Genomic DNA, 27,256 nt, shown 5'->3' on the forward strand with positions numbered 1-27,256 from the left:
TGCAATTTAGTACCTGCTTCAATGACCATACTAAAGCATGAAAATGTGATTATGCAAAATGAAGATGCATATAATATATCACACCAGGAAAAACAGCATGGGATGAATACATTAACCAATCAAAAAGGAGTCATTAATTACATTTATTTAGTAGTTCAGTTTTTGCAAAAATCAACACCTGCACATTATGAGACAACAAGCTTCCGAGCTTCTGTAGCCAGCTGTAGTGACAGTGTGTGCTGCAGGTCTGATAGTGCTGACTGAAAGAACACCTTCTTGAGTGCACAAACACTGTCCAAATAATCCCACTTTTTTCCACTTTGATCAGCAGCAATACATAACATTACTGACTGCGACAGGCAAGGAAATGCATTGTTTTAATTGCTACATTTTTTAATTAAATTCAAGACTTTTCAAGTGCCTTCTAGGCTTTTTTTTTTTTCAAAGGAAATTGTACTCAATGCTTTTTAACCCCTGTATGGTCTTCATTTTTGTGACCCACTGGCATCCTTTGGGTCATATTGATCCAGGACATATTTAGGGTTTTAAAAACAAGTCTGAAACTAATTTTTACTTCATAAATCATTAGCATATAATGTCTTTATCTCAAGTCCAATCAATAGAGATAACATATATGTCTAATATGTGTAAGCAGTCTCTACTACAGTAGAACACAATTAACAACGGAAGTATCATTAGTTTTTTTGTGGTGGTGGTAAAGGTGGACACATGACAGAGGGTAAAAAGTGAGGGACAGTGAGAGCAAACAGCTTCTCTGTGCTTAGATTATAATAATGTAACATTATCTTTGTCTGTGTGTGTGTGTGTGTGTGTGTGTGTGTGTGTGTGTGTGTGGGCATGTTTTTGTGTGTCTCTGTGTATGCGGGTCAAACGGCCATATGAAGGATTTTTTTGTTTGTACGTGTTTATCACATTAAATAAGCTAAGGCCATTGAGTTTCAGGTAGACAAAACTTATATGTGTACTAATTTTGAAACAAGTCAATTTGACCCGAATACCGTACAAGATTCAAGACATTTTAAGACCTGCAGAAACCATGTTTATCACAAATACATATTTTGTATAATTTTTGCATCAGCCAGTTCAAGACGCAGACCAGTTGTCCCACAGCTTGCCTCTCACATCGGGTTTGACTTTGTTTGAGCAGCAGAGGAATTTTTTCTCGATGCAGCACCTCAGACTCTGATCTCTAAAGCCGTAGACGAGTGGACTGAGAAAGCGTGGAATTAGGATGAAGCAGAAATAATTAAAAAAGGCAATGTCCTCTGGTAGCCAGTTGGCATGCAGTACTATGAGTGTTTCAGTGATGGGGTTAGTGAATGCCAACATGCACAGCAGCAGCTGAAAGCCGTGTAGCAGCACAGTGTGCATTGCTTTGCTCACAGACACTTTATCCTGTCTCAGCTTCCTGGCTTCCAGCAGGATTCTCACGTATGTAAAGAGGATGACAACAGCCACTACTGCAAAGAAGAGAATATTTATAACAGCTTGGAACAATGGTTGGATTGGAGATGAGTTGACTATGACAGATTTGCAAAGTACATGGGTCGAGAAGATATCCATAGCAGGATCCCTCTTCCCAATGGAGAAGTGAATCATAGTGAAGATACAGCTGCTGAGCCACAGGCATAGTATGATGATCCAGATACGGTCTGAGCGCCAGGCGGCTGGCCGCTGCAGGGGATAGAAGATGGCAACATAACGCTCCAGTGACATGGTGGCCAGGATTAAAGGTGTGTTCTGGTAAGTGACAGTGGAAAGGAACAGCAGAGGAACACAGTAGACAATAGCAAATGTCACCTTGCCCATGACAAAGAGGAAGAGCAGCACAGAGGACAAGAGCTGGAGAGTGTCATTGATCAGCATGTAGGCAAACAGGATGTAACGTGAGGTGTCCAGGAACTGTCTCTGAGATGCAAAGATGTGCAGCATGACAAGAATGCAGCAGAGGAAGACGCAGAAGAAGGGGATAACTACACACACTTTGATGATCACAGACAGACTTTTGTGGGAAGTTTCATTGCCTGAAAATTCAGTCAGATTCAGCATTTTCCAACTCTACACTAGAGCAAACCTGTGAAAGAGAAAACACATTAAAATTCCATACACACTAAATTACATCCTCAAACATATACAGTAATATTTTAAATAGTTACAATAAGAAAATAACTTGATACTGATGACACGATAGAACTGATAAAAAGAGAGGCATACCGTATATGAATGCTTGATAACTGAGAGGAAAAATCTCAACTTTGTAAGAATGAAATATACTATTTTGTCTTTCCTTATTCACCCTTTAAACCAGAATATTTCCACTGTAACTGTAGGTAAATCCAAACTTCAGAATAAGAGCCTCTCACTCACCTAACAATGTCTTCAGTCAGAAGACTTGACTGTAAGAGTTCAATGTACAATACCTCTGTGATGTTTCCTCTTATGTGAAGCGCTGGGCCTAATTCTGATCCGTCTGAATGAAGCAAGATTCCTCCAGGGATATTATTTATGCTATCGTCATACAGCATGATGTTTACCATGAACTCATAATCCGTGGGGAGATAGTATCCTGTACAAACTTTATGAATGTTTTTATCAAATCAGCAGCTACAAAAATCAAGGCAAAGACATTAACCCATGGCTAACATCTAATAATCCCATATTCTTCTTAAATCACACTGTACTTGTACTTGTATATTTAAAACCCTTGTTTTAAGGTGACTTACTGCTCATACTGATGACCATGGTCTTTTTTCACAATTCAAATTTAATAACCCTGGTAGGCCTTTTTCACAGCAGGCATTATGGCTTGGCATAATGGGAAAGACACAGATGTAACTAATAAAACTAATGATGACTCTGTTATATTGTTTTAAACTGAGAGTGCCTGAAAAGTATGTACACCAGGATCCATCCATCATCAATTTCATTATCTAGACCTGTGCCTTTCCTACTGTCACATGTCAAAATGTAAAAATGACCTTTTGCCGCTGCACTTCAAATGCATCACTCAATATTTACTATTTCCAGCCAGTATAATTCCCACAGTTTTTAATTCAATTCAATTTTATTTATCGTGCCAAATCTCAATGCACTTTACATATAAAGTAGTTATAGACCACACTCTTACACACAATCGAGAAATCTTTATTGATGCTCCTGGCACAGAAATTCAGTTACTAGTGGATGTTTAACAGCTGTTGATCTTTAAAACTGTTGATCTGGTCTTAAAAAAAACTGTCATATCAGTAAAATAAAAACGTTTTAAGACCCTTTAATACCACATTGAATGCAATTTAATACCTGCTTCATGACCATACTAAAGCATGAAAATGTGATTATGCAAAATGAAGATGCATATAATATATCACACCAGGAAAAACAGCTTGGGATGAATACATTAACCAATCAAAAGGGAGTCATTAATTACATTTATTTAGTAGTTCAGTTTTTGCAAAAATCAACACCTGCACATTATGAGACAACAAGCTTCCGAGCTTCTGTAGCCAGCTGTAGTGACAGTGTGTGCTGCAGGTCTGGTAGTGCTGACTGAAAGAACACCTTCTTCAGTGCACAAACACTGTCCAAATAATCCCACTTTTTTCCACTTTGATCAGCTGCAATACATAACATTACTGACTGCGACAGGCAAGGAAATGCATTGTTTTAATTGCTACATTTTTTTATTAAATTCAAGACTTTTCAAGTGCCTTCTAGGCTTTTTTTTTTTTCCAAAGGAAATTGTACTCAATGCTTTTTAACCCCTGTATGGTCTTCCTTTTTTGTGACCCACTGGTATCATTTGGGTCATATTGATCCAGGACATATTTAGGGTTTTAAAAACAAGTCTGAAACTAATTTTTACTTCATAAACCATTAGCATATAATGTCTTTATCTCAAGTCCAATCAATAGAGATAACATATATGTCTAATATGTGTAAGCAGTCTCTACTACAGTAGAACACAATTAACAACGGAAGTATCATTAGTTTTTTTGTGGTAGTGGTAAAGGTGGACACATGACAGAGGGTAAAAAGTGAGGGACAGTGAGAGCAAACAGCTTCTCTGTGCTTAGATATAATAATGTAACATTATCTTTGTCTGTGTGTGTGTGTGTGTGTGTGTGTGGGCATGTTTTTGTGTGTCTCTGTGTATGCGGGTCAAACGACCATATGAAGGATTTTTTTGTTTGTACATGTTTATCACATTAATTAAGCTAAGGCCATTGAGTTTCAGGTAGACAAAACTTATATGTGTACTAATTTTGAAACAAGTCAATTTGACCCGAATACCATACAAGGTTTAAGACATTTTAAGACCTGCAGAAACCATGTTTATCACAAATACATATTTTGTATAATTTTTGCATCAGCCAGTTCAAGACACAGACAAGTTGTCGCACAGCTTGCCTCTCACACCGGGTATGAACTTTGTTTGAGCAGCAGAGGAATTTTTTCTCGATGCAGCACCTCAGACTCTGATCTCTAAAGCCGTAGACGAGTGGACTGAGAAAGCGTGGAATTAGGATGAAGCAGAAATAATTAAAAAAGGCAATGTCCTCTGGTAGCCAGTTGGCATGCAGTACTATGAGTGTTTCAGTGATGGGGTTAGTGAATGCCAACATGCACAGCAGCAGCTGAAAGCCGTGTAGCAGCACAGTGTGCATTGCTTTGCTCACAGACACTTTATCCTGTCTCAGCTTCCTGGCTTCCAGCAGGATTCTCACGTATGTAAAGAGGATGACAACAGCCACTACTGCAAAGAAGAGAATATTTATAACAGCTTGGAACAATGGTTGGATTGGAGATGAGTTGACTATGACAGGTTTGCAAAGTACATGGGTCGAGAAGATATCCATAGCAGGATCTCTCTTCCCAATGGAGAAGTGAATCATAGTGAAGATACAGCTGCTGAGCCACAGGCATAGTATGATGATCCAGATACGGTCTGAGCGCCAGGCGGCTGGCCGCTGCAGGGGATAGAAGATGGCAACATAACGTTCCAGTGACATGGTGGCCAGGATTAAAGCTGTGTTCTGGTAAGTGACAGTGGAAAGGAATAGCAGAGGAACACAGTAGACAATAGCAAATGTCACCTTGCCCATGACAAAGAGGAAGAGCAGCACAGAGGACAAGAGCTGGAGAGTGTCATTGATCAGCATGAAGGCAAACAGGATGTAACGTGAGGTGTCCAGGAACTGTCTGTGAGATGCAAAGATGTGCAGCATGACAAGAATGCAGCAGAGGAAGACGCAGAAGAAGGGGATAACTACACACACTTTGATGATCACAGACAGACTTTTGTGGGAAGTTTCATTGCCTGAAAATTCAGTCAGATTCAGCATTTTCCAACTCTACACTAGAGCAAACCTGTGAAAGAGAAAACACATTAAAATTCCATACACACTAAATTACATCCTCAAAAATATACAGTAATATTTTAAATAGTTACAATAAGAAAATAACTTGATACTGATGACACGATAGAACTGATAAAAAGAGAGGCATACTGTATATGAATGCTTGATAACTGAGAGGAAAAATCTCAACTTTTTAAGAATGAAATATACTATTTTGTCTTTCCTTATTCACCCTTTAAATCAGAATATTTCCACTGTAACTGTAGGTAAATCCAAACTTCAGAATAAGAGCCTCTCACTTACCTAACAATGTCTTCAGTCAGAAGACTTGACTGTAAGAGTTCAATGTACAATACCTCTGTGATGTTTCCTCTTATGTGAAGCGCTGGGCCTAATTCTGATCCGTCTGAATGAAGCAAGATTCCTCCAGGGATATTATTTATGCTATCGTCATACAGCATGATGTTTACCATGAACTCATAATCCGTGGGGAGATAGTATCCTGTACAAACTTTATGAATGTTTTTATCAAATCAGCAGCTACAAAAATCAAGGCAAAGACATTAACCCATGGCTAACATCTAATAATCCCATATTCTTCTTAAATCACACTGTACTTGTACTTGTATATTTAAAACCCTTGTTTTAAGGTGACTTACTGCTCATACTGATGACCATGGTCTTTTTTCACAATTCAAATTTAATAACCCTGGTAGGCCTTTTTCACAGCAGGCATTATGGCTTGGCATAATGGGAAAGACACAGATGTAACTAATAAAACTAATGATGGCTCTGTTATATTGTTTTAAATTGAGAGTGCCTGAAAAGTATGTACACCAGGATCCATCCATCATCAATTTCATTATCTAGACCTGTGCCTTTCCTACTGTCACATGTCAAAATGTAAAAATGACCTTTTGCCGCTGCACTTCAAATGCATCACTCAATATTTACTATTTCCAGCCAGTATAATTCCCACAGTTTTTAATTCAATTCAATTTTATTTATCGTGCCAAATCTCAATTCACTTTACATATAAAGTAGTTATAGACCACACTCTTACTCACACTTATTCATGATTTACAGAGACCCAACAATTCCCCCATGAGCAGCCACAAGTTGCTCTATCTTTAATAATAATAATAATATTAATAATAATAATAATAATAATAATAATAATAATAATAATAATAATAATAATAATTATTATTATTATTATTATTATTATCCTCTCCAGGAACCATCACCTTATCGTGGTGGAGAGGTTTGTGTGTCCCTGTGAAACTGAGGGCTGAGTTGTCTGGATCCTGGTGCTCCTGGTAGGGTCTCATTGCAGAGTGGTCTCATTGCAGAGTGGTCTCAGGCGAGGGACCGGACTAAGAATGGTTCACAAACAATCTATGGAAGAACGAGGAAGAGGAAGAGGAAGAGAGACCCTGCCGGGAGGAAGACCAGGGTCCCCTTCTGGAGCCAGGCCCAGAGGGAGGGCTCGCTGGCAAGTGCCTGGTTGCCACGGAAACCGGCCGGGCACAGCCCAAAAAAGAGACGTGGCACCTCTCCATCCTGTGGGCCCACCACTCGCAGGAGGAACTGATGGGGTCGGGTGCACCGCTGCATGGGTGGAAGTGAAGGTAAAGGGCCTCGACGGACCAGACACGGGTAGCAGAGGCCGGCTCTGGGGACGTGGAATGTCACCTCTCTGTGGGGGAAGGAGCCGGAGCTTGTGCGGGAGGGGGAACGCGGGAGGGGGGAACGCTACCAGTTAGAGTTAGGGCTTACCTCCATGCACAGTCTCGGTTCTGGAACAGTACTCCTGGATAGGGGTTGGACCCTATTCTTCTCTGGAGTTGCCCAGGGTGTGAGGTGCCGGGTGGGTGTGGGGATACTCACAACCCCCCGGCTGAGTGCCGCAGTGTTGGAGTTTACCCCGGTGGATGAGATGGGACGGTGTTCAAAGAAGTTCAGAGAAGTCATGGAGAAGGACTTTCGGGCAGCACCAAAAGTGCTTCTGGAAAACCATTTGACACTTCAGGAGGGGGAAACGGGGAACCGTCCAAGCTGTTTACAGTAAGGCTGGGACGCTGGTGAGAGGAGCACTTTGAGGAACTCCTTAATCTGACTATCACTTTTTTTAATGAGGCAGAGCTGGAGGCTTATGGGGAATCATTGTCAATATCTCTGGCGGAAGTCACTGAGGTAGTCAAACAACTCCACAGAGGCAAAGCCCCAGGGATTGGTGAGATACGTCAAGAAATGCTGAAAGCTTTAGGTTTGGAGGGGCTATCTTGGTTGACATGTCTCTTCAACAATGCGTGGAAGTCTAGGACAGTGCCTAGGGAGTGGCAGACCAGGGTGGTGATTCCCCTGTTTAAAAAGGAGGACCAAAGGGTGTGTGCCAATTACAGGGGTATCACACTACTCAGCCTCCCTGGTAAAGTCTACTCCAAGGTGCTGGAAAGGAGGGTATGTCCTATAGTTGAACCTCAGATTGAAAATAAATAATGCGGCTTCCGTCCTGGACGTGGAACAACGGACCAGCTCTTTACTCTTGCAAGGATCCTGGAGGGGGCCTGGGAGTATGCCCATCCACTCTACATGTGCTTTGTGGATCTGGAGAAGGCTTATGACCGGGTTCCCCCGGGAGATACTGTGAGAGGTGCTAAGGGAGTATGGGGTGAGGGGGTCACTCACTGGATTAGTTCGCGGCCAAGTGTGAAACAGCTGGGATGAGGATCAGCACCTCTGAATCTGAGGCCATGGCTCTCAGCAGAAAACTGGTGGATTGCTTACTCCAGGTAGGGAATGAGTCGTTACCCCAAGTGAAGGAGTTCAAGTACCTTGGGATCTTGTTCACGAGTGAGGGGACAATGCAGCGTGAGTTTGGCCGGAGAATCAGAGCAGCGGGGGCGGTATTGCAGTCGCTCTACCGCACCGTTGTGACGAAAAGAGAATAGAGCCGGAAGGCAAAGCTCTCGATCTACCGCTCAATCTTCGTTCCTACCCTCACATATGGTCATGAAAGCTAGAACAAGGTCGCGGGTACAAGCGGCTGAAATGGGTTTTCTCAGGAGGGTGGCTGGAGTCTCCCTTAGAGATAGGGTGAGATGCCCCCTGGGCCATCTAGTAAGGAGGCCCAGGGGGCATCGGGGAAGACTCAGGACTAGGTGGAGGGATTATATGTCCACACTGGCCGGGGAACCGCCCATAGAACACTTCTATATGGAAGAGAGCAACCCTATGTCATGTAAAAGGCCGTGCCACCTTTCCAGTGAAAATAAAGGGGAATACAAGTAATTGTTCCATATTTATTGATAGAATGTCTGAAAGATGCAGTGAGTGTGTGTGTAAGAGAGAGAAAGACAGCACATTTCCGGCCTGCATTACCTGGTGATTCAATGAGGTAGGAATAAATGTCTGGGTATGTCACCTCTGGACACTGAGTGGGCTCCTTTACCCACTTCTCCTCCGGTGAACTGGACAAAAAAATCCCTAACGCTTTGATTTTATCCATATAAAAAGATCCCTCTTCAACAACGTAATATTGCTGTCTGCCTGACTAGCCATTGCAGGAGGTTTCCAGGCCGGTTAGCGTAAAATAGGCAAAATCTTTTTTTACTTCACTTTCACTTCATTAAAAGTTAATTGTAACATTGTGGTCACCTTAAAATGTCTTGTTTAGCGTTGGGATTTAAGAACTACCAACATTCATTTTTTTATGTAATGTAATATGTGCATTGCTGGAAACCTGTATTAACATCATATGCCACCAAGATTCGATGTTTATGTGAACCAAAACCGACTGATGGAGCAATCCACCCAAGCACTAAACCAGCTGAATAATTATCTTCTCATCATCTATAATCATTAAGTAATACCGGTACAAGAATTGTGTGCAGGAGAGCTGGTGAACATATATGAAAATGATTGACATCGAAGTGATTATTGTTTTAGAGAAACTTTTACTCCAGGACAGACTGGACATACACAAAGCTGCAAAATGTCCCCTTTAAGTATTTTTTTTGCTGATGCAAATTATTTTCACTTAACTGAAACTTTTCCAGCTGGAAGAGGGCTCTCATTGATTTTTGGCACTATGGTAATTCTGCTGAGTGGACTTTCAGCTGTGACTTGTATAATGCAGTTTGTGAACTGTTGACCAAAGTGTTTTGGCAGCATCCCTCAATACTTTTTTTTTCTTTTACGTTACTTCATATTTACTGTGACTGGGCCAAATGGGTGTCACTACATTGGTGTACTCGAACTTCACTGTTGACTCTTAAAAGGCCTTGGTGTTAGGCCAGTCCTAATTTTCCTCTTAGTTTAGGTTAGTCAAGTAAAACACTATCCAGTGGTGGAAAGTAACTGGTAAGTTAATGTTCTCAATACTGTAATAAAGTACAGTTTTGAGATACTTGTACATAAGGCTACTTGGTTATTTATATTTTATGTTACTTTATACTTTGGCTACTACATTTCAGAGGGAAACAATTTTACACCACTACATTAAGCTACGACTTACTTTACATATTCACATTATTAATACATATAATGAAAAAATGCACAAAAAAGTTTGAATGCATGACTAAACAATATTCCGACATATATATATACATATATATATCCATATACAAATGTCTATTGTATATATTTTGCGATGCCGGAAAACCAGCAGCTTAACTGCTTTACAGTAATATTAACGTCATCTGGATGATGTGCTAATCTTTACACATTATGTTCATTTTGCACTAAAGTGCTTACTAAATTGAGAAAAACTCAGTAGTTTTCATTTTCATTCTTCAAGTATTTAATTCATACAGTGTACAAAAATAGGCTTTTCCATTTATTGAATCATCAGTTAGCATGCTATATTGGTGTTGTATTAAATGACTATATCGTGATAGAAGATTTTGACAATATCGCCGTTTTTGTGAAACTGGCCTATATTTTCAGTTGTATACATATGTTGAGTAGGCCATACTGATAAGGCAGACTTGGTCAAAGTAGCAATAGACTGATATAACCTTAATGTTAGTTAAGTTAAAATAAAGTTCAGACACATAAACAACATGTGTTACTTTCGGGCACATGACAGGTTCATGGTTTAAGTCAGGGTCAAAGGACGTTGCGCTTGAGATGGCTGTTGAAAGCGTGTTTGATTGAACATATGTTACCATAGAGGGGTGGGGGTAAATATTGTTGACAGTCGATACAAAGATCAGTACATTCAGGACTGTATGTTTCTACTGGTTGCTTATTATCCTGACATTATGCGCCTTGAACTATTAATACTTGTAAATTGCTGTGGATTAGATAATCAAAAAAATATGCAAAATTATAAACTGCGATCTATCTTAGATTCATACGGTTTGTTTTCACTTTAAAGTATCAATACTAATTAGGGAAGAGCGATATTACCTACAATTATATCAAGCTGCTTTTTTGTTTTCTTGCAGAGAAAATTAAAATGGATATTCAACTTAAAAAAAGACAAACATTTGATTACAGTTCTGCTGGTTGGGATCACTGAGCTGCACAATTTATCGAATATTAATTGCAATCACGATTTAGGCTTCCCACAATTAAATGAAAATGATTGACTTTATATCAATGTTTAAAATGTGTGCTCCTCTCACAGCAAACTACGTTACATATCAAATGAAAGGTTTCCTAAAGTAACAGCCAGCCTGTCACGTTAACACGGGCATACTGCGCAGGCCTCATTATTTATATATTCTGTTATTACAGCTATAGGGAATGACTGTAACAGAGTATAAAGTGGCACTTACTACCGTTGAACATCCCCAACCATCAACTTAAGAAATCTTCATTGATTAAGTAAAAAATGACCAATTATTTGACTTAGAGGGTCAGCTTGTCAGGAGCATAAGTTGAAGAGGTAGTCCATTTTAGGTACAATTTTAGTTATATTCTCCTTCTAGGAGATGCATTGAATTCAGGTGAATAAAGTCTCATTTCGATTCAAAGATTTGTAGATTAGTGAAAGCAGTGCATTTTATTTAAATGTATCCAATAAAAATATAATGTCCCTAAAATCAATGAATATTGTGATAAATAACTATGATCTCAATATTGATTAATTACATTTTACAGAATGTATTATATATTTTTGTTACAATGCGGTAGTGCAACCAGAGGTATGTTTAAGGCTGCTCAGATGTTTGTGAACGGCAAAAGGTGAACAAACTAAAGGTGTTAGAAAACACTGATTTGACACGAAACATGGGGATCCACTGCATAATGTTTTATAATAGAGACATAACCTTCAGGTGCAATATCAGTATTGTTTTGAAGAAGATGATGAAACCCATGAAGAGATGTTTCCGTAGTGTAAATGAGGTACTGTGTGATATCTCCAGAGCACGGTTAGGGAGTTTATCACATATCCCCTGCTTATTAATTAACAGACTGGTTGATTATTAACCTAAAGTTCCTGTGTCTAATTGCACAACTTGACGTTTTCATTTGTTTGGCAAACAAGGTGACTTTGTTGAGACCAGCTCACTGGGGCTCGTCAGCTCTTTACGCAAGTTCTGCGTCAGTAATCAGGACTGCAGGTGATTGGACCAAAAACTGAGCTCAAAACAAACTTTCTGTCTCTGAACCCCAGTGGGTGCAATCTCAGCAGATAACATTTCCCTGCTATCAGATAGAATAGATTATATTGCCAAACTTTTGGCAGCAAGAACAAAAGTATAATATTAAATGACACAAGAAGTGACAAATAAAACTAAGATATTTTCTGTAAACCACTGTAATATAAGTACTGTGTGCATTCAAATTCTCATGCTCTTACTTCTAAGCTGTCTGAAGGTAAAACTTTAGTATAAAATGGAAATCAATAACACCTCCATTATAGCATCATGATGATGTTTATGATGCCATCTAAAGAGCACCCTTTAGTATTATCCAGCACTCCTGTAGCATTATCTGTAGGGATGGGAATTGAGAACCTGTTCCAGTAGCACAGGGGTGCAGAATTCCTGTCCTGGAGGGCCACTGCTCTGCATGTTTTATGTTTCTCCCTGCTCTAACTCACCTAATTCTAACAATTTTCCAACCTGTGACATGATTCAGCTGCTTGATAACGAGCACATCATTAGGATCAGGTATGTCAGAGCAGGGAGAAAACTTAAACATGCAGGACAGTGGCCCTCCAGGACTGGACCCCTGCAGTAGAAGATCCAACAAATTGGAATCAGAATTAACTATCTTTCCACTACAGAGCTGGAGTGTGCCAAGGCCAGTCACTTTTCCATTGACATTGTGCCACAGTATGACCATGTCGGGGCCATGCTGGGGGCATGTCAGGGATAAATTCCAGGTGAATGTTGCCCATAGTTTAAACAGGCCAAGGGCCACAGTTGCATGAAGTGAAGTCGAGAGTCTCTGGGCTGGGAGATAGGTCTCTCATTATCGCTGAAGAACCATGCACAAGTGCCGCTGCTTCCCAACCGAGCAAGCAGATTTTTCTTTAACTCAGAAAACCTGAATGGACATAAATTCTGATAAAATATTCTCTTCTTCACTGCAGAACAGTTTTAGAAGGGCTACTTTTTTCCCCCAGAAGAAAGGTTAAGCAGAATCAATACCGGCATGGATATGAGTAAAATCTTATCAATTCCCATCCCTAATTATCGGACAGATGATGGATATGAAAAAAAGATCCAAATCAATGCAGAAGAATCAGAGACATCATCATTTTTATTACACATATTCTTCTTATAACCCACAATGCAACTCAAATACAAACCGTTCAGTCGGTGATTTGAATGTGTTATAGCAGCTAATTTAGCCTTTAGCAGAGATTAGTAGTGGGCTACAGTCGTGTTGTTTGAGTTTTAACAATCATGCATTAAATGAGAAGTTGCTCTGGCATATTTTACACAAAACAAATGATGAATACAAAACAAGCAATATATACATCCAGTCAAAATGCTTATGGTATAATAGATTTTCTTCATCACATCGCATGAAAATGTAATGCATTTTGTGGCGTTAAAAACTGACACCTTACACACTGAGGATCACTGTCACTTGGAGCTCCATTTATTCATTAAGGGATACTTTACTGATTTTAATCCAGGTCTGTGCCATAGCGATGTGGGCATTATGCACTCATTAATACAGAGAGAGAGAGAGAGAGAGAGAGAGAGAGAGAGAGAGAGAGAGAGAGAGAAATAGAAAAAATGGCACGTAATACCTGTCCCTGTTGGTTTTTTCAGATAATGCCGTATACGCACATTTGCAGGCAAAGTCAACAGATCAATGTGTTTTACGCAATGAAATGGTGCTGGATCCCTACAAATACCTGCAGGACATGACAGTTGGTCATTGTCGAGCGGACTGAAAGATTACAAGCACTGAACAAGACAATTTTTCTGATTTTACAAAGACAAGTGAGAGTACAGCAGATTAGTTTGAATTGTGGAAAACAGAAAATCTATAGTTAGAAACTAATTTTACATCCATCATATCTTCAAACGCAGCAGATCAAATAATCTGCAAAATGCAAGCTGTTGGTCAGTGTTCAATGTGTGCCAGCCATGCTGCTGGAGGACTTCTGAGAAATCAGACAGACTTTTTACTGCTGAGAACCAACAAGAGTGCACTCAGGAAAGGAGCTGCCTGTATCCGTTTCTTAAGGTAGGCCAGTAATATTAAGCAATATAACTTGGAAAACATCGGTCTCTGCTACAGTGTTACCTATTGAAGCTTTGCAACTATCTTGTTTATGTTTTTTTAAATTCTAAACAAGCTTTTAACATTTTCAGGAGATTATAATATTTGTTTACATCAACTTAAAGTTTTACTTCTCAAACATTGGCTGAAGATTAAGAAAATCCAAACCAGAAGATTTTTATCTCAGTCCTCAACAACTTTGAGCTAAAATATTAATGATCATGACTAATAACCTGTTCTTATTCTGTCCTCATTTTCCTACAGCAGTTCTAAGAGTGTCCTATGCAGCAGGAAGTCTGGAGTACAGACGTTCAGACACAAGAGCATAGCACCTTTAAGTGTTGGACGTGGGATTCATGCTATCCCTTTTAAACAGGTGGGTCAGTCTGTCACTGGAGACCAATGAATTACAACCTTTTGGAAAAAAGTTTGTTCTGGTTCTTCATCTTTTGTACAGTACTTGGAGACATTGAATGAAGGAGTTTAAACACTGAATATTTTGCCCCTTCTCTGTAGCAAATGGAAAACCTCTCTCCTGACTCCCTGATCAGAAGAGCAGCCTCGCTGGTTACAGACAGTTCAAGCACTTTCCTCTCTCAGACCACCTTGGCTCTCACAGATGCCCTTACAGACTACTCAAAGGTAGGTTTTCACCTTATGTGAAACATTTTATTCACAGCTTACAATTGCAGTGTAATTCATCACTTGGGACTAAATACTCCCACACTACATTAAACATTAGTGTGAGAAGAGTTCAATAATGTCCACTTTGACATAGACTTGACAAAATTAGCATTATTTGAATCTCTACATCTTTCTATAATTTCATGGTGAGGATAATACCTCTATTATAATGACTCCAGTTTGAACATGTACAAATACAGACTTTCATTTTACAAATTTGCTAACAGGCTGTGCACACACGCATTGCTGTCCAAAAAAGGTATTTAGCCACCCTGGGAAAGCTGACCCCAGCAGAGAAGGATTCGTTTCTGGAGGTGATCAATGGCCAGCGTGCAGAGGTCAGTTTGTGTTGTTGAAAACAGACTAAATGTCCCTTAGCATATTTTTTTCTAGCATTTACTCTTTTCAAAAACAAACAATCAAAAAATATACATTTATATATTGCATTTGTCTCATTTCTTTGTCTGAACAGATAAGTGACAGACTACATGAATGCAAACGTTTTGAGTCAACTTGGATCAATGCTGTCAACTTGTGTAAAATGGCAGCTGAGGCAGCACATAATTCAGGTTTGTAAAATGTGTGCTTGAGTACAGCTGTATCTCTCAATGCTTGCTGAAGTACTGTTCAATTTATAATGATGGAATAATGAGGGCATTAAAATCCTAAACACTTGAAAATGTACAGATCAGATGCTTTCACTCAGTAGAGCTTTAGTTTAAACTAAATGGATGGAGTGGACAGCACTGCCCTCATAAGGTCACTCAAACATCAAATGTTTTAACCTAAGCAGGTGTTATGTCAACCATTGAACTTTCTCAACAATTTGACTAAAAATGTATTTGCATCTGTGTGTTTCCAGGAGCCGAACAGGCGTCCATCACAGTGAGGACAAACATTCAGGTGGCCCAATCGCAGGTGGGGGAAGCTCAGAAACTGTCAGCGGATGCAGACAAGAAGTTGGCCGAGACTAAAGTAGAAGAGATCCAAAGGATGGCAGAATATGCTGCCTTTCTAGAGGATAGTGAGGGGCATGAGGTTCATGAGGCGTATCTACGAGAGGACTAAAACAAATAGACAGAGATATTGCAAAAAATAAGTGTATATTTTCACCTTTGAAAGCTTTGAGCTTTCTGTGTTTGATTTCCCTATTATTCCACCTTCTTTTTTTTTAGCCTCGAAGATGTTTGCATGTTTGCATTCACACAGAGAAGATCTGAATTTGAAAACGGAATGAAATAAATAGCTAACAATTTGTAATTCTTTAATGTTGTATAACTCATTATTTAAGACTATTTATTTGATTAGTGAATGTCAGCTGCTTTTGGAGTTTCAGGAAAATGATTATCAAATCTATAGCAGGCCTATATATTGTGGTAGGGCTTATCCAGCATCTGATCACAATGTTGTTTATTGTAAGTTTTGTTGTAATAAAGTTTTCATAAAACCAAATTAATCTTTGAGTATTTAGTTTAGTATTTATGCGATGGATCCTTGTCATATCACAGGATCCTAAATAAGTGTAATATGGCTTTGTGGTTACGGCTGACCTCTCCTACATCACAACAAAGAGGGTTTGAAGCAATTTACTTCTTTGCCTTTGAAAAGTTTTCTAAAGATGAACCTAAAAGCAATTTCAGTCAAAAGCAACTGGACTGGTTATTCGTCTAGGAAAACGTTTCACCTCTCATCCAAGAGGCTTCATCAGTTCATGTACGCAATGACCAGGCTGGGACTGAACATTCACAGTCCTAAGGATGAACAACTTGTGTGGTGGTATAGAAAAATAATGCACAACCCAGATTGTAATCATTATGAACAATCCATGAATATCACAGACATACAATAAAAAGGACTATTCAGCTTCAGATAAAGTGTTTCTAACCCCCTTCCCCAAGTTTCTCAGTTTGTGTCCATGTAAGAGTTTAGGTCCCCCAGCCACTCCCTGTCAAGGACTGCATAACTCAGGAATAGAACAGGAGCACTTTGGTCTGATACTGAATTGTTGACAGTAATCTCGAAACTGGTGATTGTATCGATTTTCTCTGCTGCAAGGTTAAAGATGTGTGTAAGATATCCATGTTTTGCCAAAAATTACAATTAATACCTTTTATTAAATTCATTCAAAGTCGTTACTACATATATTATGTAACAGTTTGGATGTAAACTGCAACTTGCCTTTTTGGTGGAGTCCCCTATCCGCGCCCTCTGCAGGTCCATGACAGCCAGGCACTAAACTGCACACAAACAGACAGTGAGAGCCCTTCTCTCTGCAACACTGGCTCTATAGTAGACACAAGAGGTTACCAAAATCCTGCAGTTGATACTTACAACGTACAGTGTGGGTTTTGATTTACAGTTAAGCATAAGATTTCAGACCACCAGATGATTATATTATGTGATATGGTCGTATCATGCTTTTACTATACATATACAGTAACTATGTTTACATTCTGTCATTGACTCTGTAATATTAAGTGACAATGGACTACAACTGAGTCATAGAACTGAAGTTGCATTCAAGTCATTTCGGTTTCACCTCGTCACAGGAGACTACAGGAGACGCCACCACAACATGGCAAAGTACAGTAGTCACTTTTATCCAGTGGTGTAGCAGAATGCAGCGGAGAAAATTATCTGTGCAAGGATTCTGGATTGAATTTCCCACCTGGTTGCTGCATACCTCTCTCTCCCTCTCTCTCTATCTCCCCCATTTACGCACAAATGCGCAGACACTTGTGCGATACTGCAGTGGGGTGACAGCCTGTCACCATAGGTGATAGTTGGCGTAGGAATACGCACGCTTCACCACAAATAATTTTTCTATGAATACCAACGTTTGCCACTGAACATTTCCGCCTGTCTACGCAAGGTTTTTGTGTGCAGCAAGCTTTGTAAAGGAGGCCCCTGGACATTGATCTGCTGCTGTGCAGACACACTACCAACTTTCAACTACCACTGACACAGACACACACACATGTACATCCAGATATATGCCTCTATGCCAATATTCTTTTTCTCATTCACTTGAACACATTGGTCCACTCAAAAGTCACATTTTCAAAACAGTTCACACGCAGATCTAAAAGTTTATCGACAAAATGGCACATTTTGTTGGCAAAATCCTGTTAACACTCACTAAACATGCAAATATTCCCATCAAGCAACACAACTTGGACTGCCTTAAATGCATCCCACACCATAGGGGCTGAAGGAGCTGATTTCTCTAAACAGATTTAAATCCCTTCTTTTCAATGAAAACAGACTCTTCTGTCTGTACATGCTTTGTTGATGTTGATGATGTTCTTATTGTGACTATAATTATATGTTCTCTGTTGTTTCTAACCTTTGTCTGTAATTGTGGAACTGTGCTACCTTTGTTGTTCTTGGCCAGGACTCTCTTGTAAAAGAGAGGCATTTTCCTGGTTAAATGAAGGTGAAATAAATACATAGAAAATAAAGGGTAGACACTTCTCCATTATTGTTTTCTTTAAAACAGTTATCTATTGCCTTTTCTAACTCCTCTTCTACCTGAGGGTTATTCATATATGATTTCAATATCCATAGTGTAGACTTTAGGTTATTGCCAACTGTTATCGGTTGTTAGCAACTGTCATTACTACTGGAGCATGATCAAACACATCAATTGTTACATCAGATGACTGAATTCTTAATTATTCTCTTTTAAATGCAAAGAAAAAGTCAATCCTTGAATAAGTAGATTGAGGTGCAGAAAGGTAAGTGTAGTCACGGCCTGTTTGATTAAACTCTCTCCAAACATCTACTATGTCAATTTCTTTCATTATTGAGTTTATTGTATTAATCATGGGTTTACTTTGTCCTAAACTGTAGGTGGAAGATCCCATTTTTTATAATCTTATCTTCATATCTCCTCCACATATAAGCATACCCTGAGCTTCAGTAGACATCATATCAAATATTTTATTATGAAAAGGTCCAATCACTCCCAGGAGGAGCATATATGCTACAGAAAGTTACCATCAGACCTTTAATCCTTCCTTTCATTACATATCGGCCTTCCCTGTCTTTGTTCTCTGAAATGTGTTCATATTGGACTTGATTTGAAATAAGAATGGCAGTCCCTCGTCCTGATTTACAGGATGAATAAAATACATGCTTGACGCCTCCACGTCTCAGTTTAGCATGTTCAGTTTCAGATAAATGCGTTTCCTGAAGGAATGCTACCTGAGCACCCTCCCTTCTCAGTTTTGACATATCTTGCCTCTCTTAATAGGATTAAGTAAACCATTTACATTAAATTACACCACTTTCAACGTATTACTTGCCAGTACCATTACTAAGATTGTTTTTTCTAGTTTTTAGATGGAGTGTGTGTGACATCTCTGTTTCTGCTTTGAACTGCAGCAAACACATGAACAGAACAACAACCAATGAAGTTTTGAACTCTTATAAACTAAGAACATTTGTTAGGGTTTCTAAAGGTGGGGTTAAAAGAAAAACCTGGTGTGAGGTGTTTGGGTGCGGCCCTGGAGAAGGAAAGCCTCTCTTCTGCAAGAGGGTCCTCATTTGTAATGAATTTAGCCAGAAACTTAAACTAGGCTTAAAACTGAATGAAGTTAAAAAAGGGAAGCTTTGAACAGAGGATATGCCCAAGAAGAAAATAAAATAAATAAAAATACTAATATTAATAAGCTTTACCCTCTCCCACCTATATACTTCACTTTGAGATATGAGCATCTGTTACATGGAAAATAATTATATTTCTTCCGAACATAAGCCTAGAATATCAAAATATGTGAATTACTGCTTTAAACATTTTTTTTCTGGCACTGTTTTAAACTCCATTTAAGCCATACTTGCGTGAATCTCTTGAGCTTGTCTTTGACCGTCGGTCCCCCGTGTGTATGTGACTGTGGACGTGCCTGTCCTTCTGTTGTTTGTTTACCTTCAGCTGTGTACTTTTATGACGCCTTTGTCACACGAATTAGCACGTATTTCGGCTCGGGTAGAGGGGGTCAACTGAGTAGACAGTCCCTAATGTGGACAAGAGTCACATACCTGAGATCGGATCACTCAGATCAGATGTTGATACCAAATAGAAACAGGATCTTTAAGTGGACACAAAAGGGGACCAGCAGAAAAGGGAACCAGTTCTTCTTGTTTTCACATTGTTACTTCATATAAAAGATGACTAATTTCTCTTCCATTTAAGCCATGATTGGGCCTCAGTCCTCTTTCTGTTCATATATATCATTCCTTTAGAGTTTAATTGCTTTGAATTATGGATAGTTTTCACTTGGAACAAGATATACAAGATATAACAAGATATTCAATTTCACATCATTTTGGGCCAGTTTTATAACTACAGGTAAAAAAGCTTAAAGATAAAAGTTTCACTAGTAAATAATTATTTCATTATTTACACATATCACAGCCAGTTCCACCTTGTACCAGCAGCAACATTAAAGTGTTTAAACACCCTAAAAGGACAGAGTTTGGTTCATTAAAAAAGGACTTCATGTGAAAACAACCTATCAATAACCTCCATAAGGATTATGAGCCAAATAAGCAGCAGAATCCCCCTGATCCCCTATCTTCAAATGATTAGTCATTATTGCCGTAAGAAATTGATTGGAAATTAACTTTTTAAACTAACGATATAGCATCAAGGCCTTAGCATGTGCTCTTTTTTGCACCCCCAAAAAAGTGCCCAGTGGAAGTGGCCTTAAAGCTTAATGACAAATTCAGTGCATCTAATGACAGATATTTATTTTCCACCGAGTCAGGATTTAATAATTGGAAAACTGGATTACAATTATTCTAATAACAAATTTTCACACGTAAATAAAAGTACAGACCTTTTAAGTTAATCTAGTACCGGGATGAGGTGAGGAAGAAATGGGGTTAAAAGGTGGGGCCAGTGCAGTTTTGCCTTCCAGGCAGGAAATGTAATAGCACTTTCTGATCTTTGACCTTCATTCACAAGGGTACAGTTTGAGAAGACAAACCATAGAGCAATGGTTGCATAAAGCAGAGGCTTCACTATTAATGATACGCCCACACATTTAAATATGCTGTATATGAACATTTATTTTCACGACAGTTCTCATTGCAACTATAAATTATGTTTTGTAATGTTTTACAATGATAGTACAGTCCCATTTCTTTGAGTATAGCGGAGACTGATTTGTTTGTTTCTGATATGAAACAAACAAATCATCATACTTTTAAAAGCCATAAAGGGTTTTGAAGAATGAGATTGGGGATCACTTGAATGTACAGGGAGCAGGATGTGAAGTACATCCGTGCAATATAGTCACACACACGTCCATGAATAACAGATGTACATTAAACATTCCAAGAAACATTTATAATATTTAGTTTATAATTTACTCCCCCCAAATAAAGCCAGAGACACGTATAAAACATATATTTTAGTAGCGTAACATCATGATTTAAATTTATCAATCAAAATAAATCGTGATTGTTTCTTATACAAACCACAGAGAGCATAGTGTCTCAGTGCATGAAAAAACATTTCATCCCTGAGGCCATAGATAAGAGGACTCAGGCATCTTGGGGCAAGAATAAAGGTAATGTAATTAAAATACCTGACATTAATGTATAACATGAAATTAATCTGAAGTACAGCAGCTTCTATGAATGGACACCACAGCTGGAAGAGAGAGAGTAGCAGCTGAAAAGCATGAAGAATTACTGTTCTGAGCCCTTTCTGTGTTGAATTTTTATTCTCTCCTGATGCAGCTTTGGCCACGTTCATTATTTTGACGTAAGAGAATACAATAGTAATACACATAATCAAGAAGTAAAACTGATTTATAGCTGACCAAATATGACCCTGCCATCTGTATAAAATGAACACCTCAGCTGTACATACCCTATATTGTTTGTATTCTGTCAAGGCCTGGCGAAATGAGGACTCAGATGCAGTCAGAGAACGAGTATGACAAGCTTTTATTCTGAAACTCTTGTATCTTAAACTCTTGTAAGTGACAACAAAAACGGCTTTAAACTCTAACTCGTCAACAGACAGAGGATAGACAAGAAAACAACAAACAGGGCTAGAAACTGAAATTCGCTCCCGAAGGAGGAGAAACCAAAAACTCTACACTGGTCTAATAATGAATAAACTAAGAAACGTTACAACAAAAAATCACTCTCGAGGAGGAAAAGGACAAAAGGCTATAAAATTTTCTACTCTTCGCTGTGCTGAGAATAATTACAAAATCAAAGCGCTCCACAAGAAGGGAGGAACAAAACAAAGGGCTATGACTATCTAGAAAACAAAAGGGTTCACAACTGACCAAAAAACTTTATCAAAATCAAAATCACTCTTCGTCAGAGGTATACAAGGAAACAGAAAAACAAGCAAAGCAATACTTATCAATTTACAAGGCAACTCTGTGGCAAGGCTGTGAAATGCTGGAGCTTCATGACATGACGAAATACTCTGGCGACGTGACAGGGGAAGACAAAGACAATATATACACCAGGGAAGGGAGCACAGGTGGAAACAATCAGGGAAACACCAGACCGGTGACACAAGAGGAAGGGCAAGTGACCTGAAACGAGAGGAGAGTTACTTTTCAAAATAAAACCATGAAAAAGACAAAAAGCCCAAGACAGGACATTCCTCACCGCGGTGTGACATATACGCTTAGAGATGCCAATTCAAAGAAGATGGAGACAACCACAATACAGGATACAGAGCTGAGGCCGTGAATGATGAGGATACAGTACATAGTGTTGCGAGTGGAGCACAGTTCTCCATGGCGCAGGGGCATACAAATGGCCACATAGCGTTCCAGGGTCATTGCTGTCAGAGTGACTGGTGTGACTAAAGGGTATAGAGCTACCAAAATGTAAATAATGAGACATAACCATATTTGCATGGTCAATTTAAGGTAGTCCAAGATAAGCAAGATATTTGATAGAATCGAGATCAAACAATCAGACACTAATGTATTAGCAAATAAGATGTAGCGCATCGATGTGTACAAGAAATCATTCATAAAAAAAAAGATTGTGATCAGCAAAAAGTTGATGCAAAGGAAAGATGCTACAAAAAACTGAACTAAAATCACCTGAAAATCAATCTCCACTGAGGATTCACCACCATTCACTGAGTTATTGGCCGCCATTACTCTCTTATAAACCCCCAGAAATCTTTTAGACACTACCACAATTCATAAACTGTAGATCTAAAGACATTAAAAAATCCATTAACTCACCTATGATTAAAAGTGTCTGACAATTTAATCTTAGTAGTGTGGTGTTGTGTCATTTCATGTTATAACCTATTATATTGTTAATATATGTATATAAATATATTCATATTTTTGTAGTAAAACCCCAAAACCCAAGTTGTTGTCTGTGATCTTTTCATTCTGTTTTCTTGAGGTCACTGTTTTATTAGAATATGCGTTTTCAGATTGAAATTGATAAAATAATTGACAAAAGAAATTGATAAAAGTATTCTTCTACTTTAACAGGTAATTAACCTATGCCAAAGTTAAAAAGAAATCCTGTAGAGGTCGAAGGTCGGCATAATTAGCCAAATTGATAATTGATAAAGTGATTAATAAAGTGATTCATTGATTAAAGAAATTAGTGTTGTTTGGAACGACTCTGGTCGTTCTATGATCAAGCTTTCCAGTTACAGAAATGTGGTGATATTTAACCTGATTATGTAAGTACTGACATTAAGGATCCACTAAGGATTATATTTTAAGTTTGTCCCAGTCTGTATGCATGTATCATTCAATCATACCAAATATTATCATTGAGGATCTTATTTTAACACATTATCAAGATATATTCACTATCACCAAATGATTATTCTAATGAAAATGTTGATGTTACTGTTGATGTAGAGGAACGTTTACATTATGTGTTGATGTTTGTATTCACCGTCGAATTCCTACACTTGGCCTGATTTGTAAATTTATATGAAAACTGATCTCTTCCAGTTTAAGTGGGAAAATGAAGGCATCTAATTATTCAGGTCTACTTAAAGATAGCAGACCCCATCTGTCTCTTCAGATTGCTAGAAGATTTCCTCAGAAGAAGATTTCCTCAGATTTCTCACTTCTCTTCTTCAGTCTTTTGTCTTCTTTTGTCTCCTCAGTCTTTAGAATCCTAGTCTTGTCTTGGTTTTTGTCTTAGTCTTGCCTATTGTACAGTCTTTTATTTTGTAACATCGATCTAGTTTATTTTTGTCTTTATTTTACAAGTAACTTTCTGCCTGACTTTGTTTCAATGATGTTCAGTGTTTTTATTTTGATTAATAACATTTTATTAATCAGTCAAACATTGCTTTAAGTTAGTGCTCTTGTTTTTGAGAGCAAGCTTATTTTTATTTAAGTTTATATCAAAGTCCAGTTTTCACCAAGAGCTCGCAAGAAGAGACCAACTGACTCTCTCATCCACCAAACTGAAAGCTGTCGAAGCTGAAGACTCCAGAGAGACTCTTTTTGGCCTAAAGCTGAAGATTTAGGGATCACAACGAAAGGGACTCTTTGACGCTGAATATCTGTGCCACAGTGAAGCGACCCCCTATTGAGAGGCTATCACATGCCACCCTGTTGGACAGGCCATCCACTCCTTGGCCTCTGACGACCTGGTTCTGCCTGCCCTGAACTTCGGGAGAAGACCCGGGATACTGCACGTCTGAAGACTGCTCATGTGTGTCATGTGTGTATATAAATATATTCATATTCATATTTTTGTAGTAAAAACCCCCTACCTCAGCTGTTGTCTGTGAGCTTTCATTCTGTTTTGCATAGTTTTGAGGTCACTGTTTTACGAGAACAAATGTTTTCAGATTGATACATTTAATTGATAAAAGAAACTGATAGAAACGTTTTCTTGTAATTCTTGCAGGTGACTAGGTTTCCATCGGGCTTAGTCCTCATTACCTGTCTATATTTTTGACGAGGAATAATATAATTAGCCTAATTAATACTTAATAAGGTGAACAATGAATTAATTATAATACGTGTAGAGTTCTTTCCTTATCCTACACTCTCTTGACTCAAAATCCAGGTTGGTATTTCATGCTGCATCTACAATAGGATAACTTCACTCTGTCCTTTCAAAGGAAATAGATGCTGTTTCTGAGTGGGTTAAAAGATTGGTTTTAAATATCTTAAGTAAAAGTATTGTCTTTGGTCCACAACATAGTCTAGTAAAAAATCCTACACTTAACTTACAGATTTCAGGACAGTCAATCAAACAAGATGTTAAAGTAAGACTTTTGGTTGTTACTCTTAGTAATACACTTTCGTGGTCTGGACATATCAATCAAATTGCCACCAAGACAGGTAGTACACACATTGGTGTTGTGTCATCTGGATTTCTGTTCAGTTCTTTGGGCTTCTGCACCCATGAGCTTACACAATTACAAACAGCTCAAAATAGGGCAGCTAGACTTACTCTTTATTGTTCTTATAGATCTAGTGTTGACGGAATGCATTCTTGACTTGGATGACTGAATGTTATTCATAGGTTATCCAACAGTTCATTGTTATTTATTTGAAACATTAATCACAAGTATCCTACAGCTCTTTCTAATCAGATTGGTTATAATGCTGATGTTCACCACTACAGTACCAGAGCTTCAACTCAAGGTGTACTCTACCACGGCCTATTCAAGATTCAAGATTCAAGAAGCTTTATTTATCCCGAGGTAAATTATTTTGCAACAGTTTCAATACAAAGGTGGGAAAGAGTCAGAGTAACAATAAGCATAAAACATAAATCAAATCAAAAATAAAGCTAATGTAAAATAAATCAAGCAATGAACTAAGTGTGACAGAGTGCAACAGACATTGTGGTTAAGCGTAGGTATATACAATATACAACAATACGCACTGTGCAGTTTAGCAGCAGATTGAAATGAAAGATTGAAATGAAATAAGTACAATAACTATTTCAATGAAAAGCACTGTTGTCTATAGAGCCATTTTGTTATGGAACACTCTTCCTTTAAATATTAGGACTATTCCAAGTAAAAAAAACATTTAAGAAACATTTAAGGTCACTTTTCAGACATAAGAGTTAGTCTTTTATATTACCATTTTGAGAACTTTCTCTTTCTTTCCTTTTATTTCTTTTTTACGTCAAGATAAAAATCTTGCACAGCAACATTAATTGTCAACGTTAAATATAAATTCCAGTCCCCTTGGGAATTCTATCGGTGTCAAAACAATAAATAATACCCCAGCTGGACCTTTGTGAAACCGGCAGCTGCTTCCAGAGAGAAAACCCAAGTGGTTAAAAAAGAAAAAGAAAACAAGAGAAACAACATAGTCATTCCGTGTGTGTCTGGGGTATCAGAGAAACTCAGGAGGATCTTCAACAAACACTGCATCCCTGTGTATTTCAATCACAGTAACACACTCAGACAGAGACTAGTACATCCCAAGGACAGAACACCACACACCCACAAAAGCAATCTGGTTTATGCTGTCCAATGCAACGAGGAATGCAAAGATCTCTACATTGGAGAAACAAAACAACTACTGCATAAACGCATGGCCCAACGCAGGAGAGCTAACTCCTCAGGCCTGGACACTGCTGTCCACTTACACCTCAAGGAGAAAGCCCACTCCTTTGATGACAACAATGTCCATATCCTGGACAGAGAGGACAGATGGTTTGAAAGAGGAGTAAAAGAAGCCATCTATGCAAAAGTAGAGAAACCATTGCTGAACAGAAGAGGAGGTCTGAGGCACCACTTATCTCCAATTTACAATGCTGCCCTTTCATTCCTTCCCAGGAGATTTAACAATATAACCTCAAAGAACAACTGTTCACAAATGGCCCCCTGTGACTCGACTGTCGTTAAGGGCGCACTCACACTGTCCTTCCGCACCGCGCCAAAACAGATTTTTCGGGTCAAGCCTTGTGCGTTCGACCAGTGTGAGTGCACCCGCTCCGCGCATAACTGCGGCCAGCACGGACATTTAACAACAACAACAACAATGGCGGCGAAAGGTTCACGTTGGTGTGATGCGGAAGTGGAGTGTTTACTGCAGATTTTGGTCGGATTAAAATATTCAAAAACAGTCGGACAAGACGCACAAAAACTCTGAGGTCTATGGAAAGATTTGTAAACAAAGCGACGCATCGCAACGACGTCAATCAATGCGTGTGACGTGTTACGGCGGCCCAGCCAGTGTGAGTACAAACGGGGGGGGGGGGGGGGGGGGGGGACAAGTACCCTAAAGCCTGGGGCGCGGTGCGGAAGGACAGTACAGTACAGTACTCTATTGTGCCCTAAGACTCAATAGAGCACTAACAAAGTCGAAACCTACTTCCCACCAACGACTGTCACTCTAACGACGGCTGTTGGCACTTGGAGCACAAAGGGTTTCCTGTGACATCATAGGCCTTGTGAGAGGTTGGACCAGTCCCAGCCTGGTCAGTTGCGTACATGAACTGAGGAAGCCTCTTGGATGAGAGGTGAAACATCTTCCTAGACAAATAAC

General features: G+C 38.9%; 4 protein-coding genes across 4 annotated transcripts; 1 reads left to right on the forward strand and 3 right to left on the reverse strand.

The window, feature by feature from the left end:
- Positions 1–1,104: 1,104 nt before the first annotated feature.
- Positions 1,105–2,070, reverse strand: LOC310947685 (odorant receptor 131-2-like; the record flags this gene model as incomplete). Its single annotated transcript, XM_083914576.1, has 1 exon — positions 1,105–2,070. One exon carries the CDS (start codon positions 2,068–2,070, stop codon positions 1,105–1,107), a length of 966 nt encoding a protein of 321 aa, XP_083770702.1.
- A 9-nt stretch (positions 2,071–2,079) lies between these two features.
- Positions 2,080–5,363, reverse strand: LOC310946749 (odorant receptor 131-2-like; the record flags this gene model as incomplete). The annotated part of the gene is made up of 2 exons (XM_083913303.1): positions 2,080–2,095; positions 4,429–5,363. 2 exons carry the CDS (start codon positions 5,361–5,363, stop codon positions 2,080–2,082), a joined length of 951 nt encoding a protein of 316 aa, XP_083769429.1.
- Positions 5,364–13,905: 8,542 nt separating this feature from the next.
- Positions 13,906–15,830, forward strand: diabloa (diablo, IAP-binding mitochondrial protein a; the record flags this gene model as incomplete). The annotated part of the gene is made up of 6 exons (XM_083913304.1): positions 13,906–14,042; positions 14,343–14,454; positions 14,595–14,720; positions 14,990–15,100; positions 15,235–15,331; positions 15,625–15,830. The coding sequence occupies 6 exons, from the start codon at positions 13,906–13,908 to the stop codon at positions 15,828–15,830; spliced, it is 789 nt and encodes a 262-aa protein (XP_083769430.1).
- Positions 15,831–21,192: 5,362 nt separating this feature from the next.
- LOC310946751 (odorant receptor 131-2-like) lies at positions 21,193–22,906 on the reverse strand (the record flags this gene model as incomplete). The annotated part of the gene is made up of 2 exons (XM_083913305.1): positions 21,193–21,669; positions 22,421–22,906. 2 exons carry the CDS (start codon positions 22,904–22,906, stop codon positions 21,193–21,195), a joined length of 963 nt encoding a protein of 320 aa, XP_083769431.1.
- Between the last annotated feature and the right edge of the window lie 4,350 nt (positions 22,907–27,256).

This window comes from Echiichthys vipera (genome assembly GCF_963691815.1).
Source record: "Echiichthys vipera genome assembly, chromosome: 5".
Lineage (NCBI taxonomy): Eukaryota > Metazoa > Chordata > Actinopteri > Perciformes > Trachinidae > Echiichthys > Echiichthys vipera.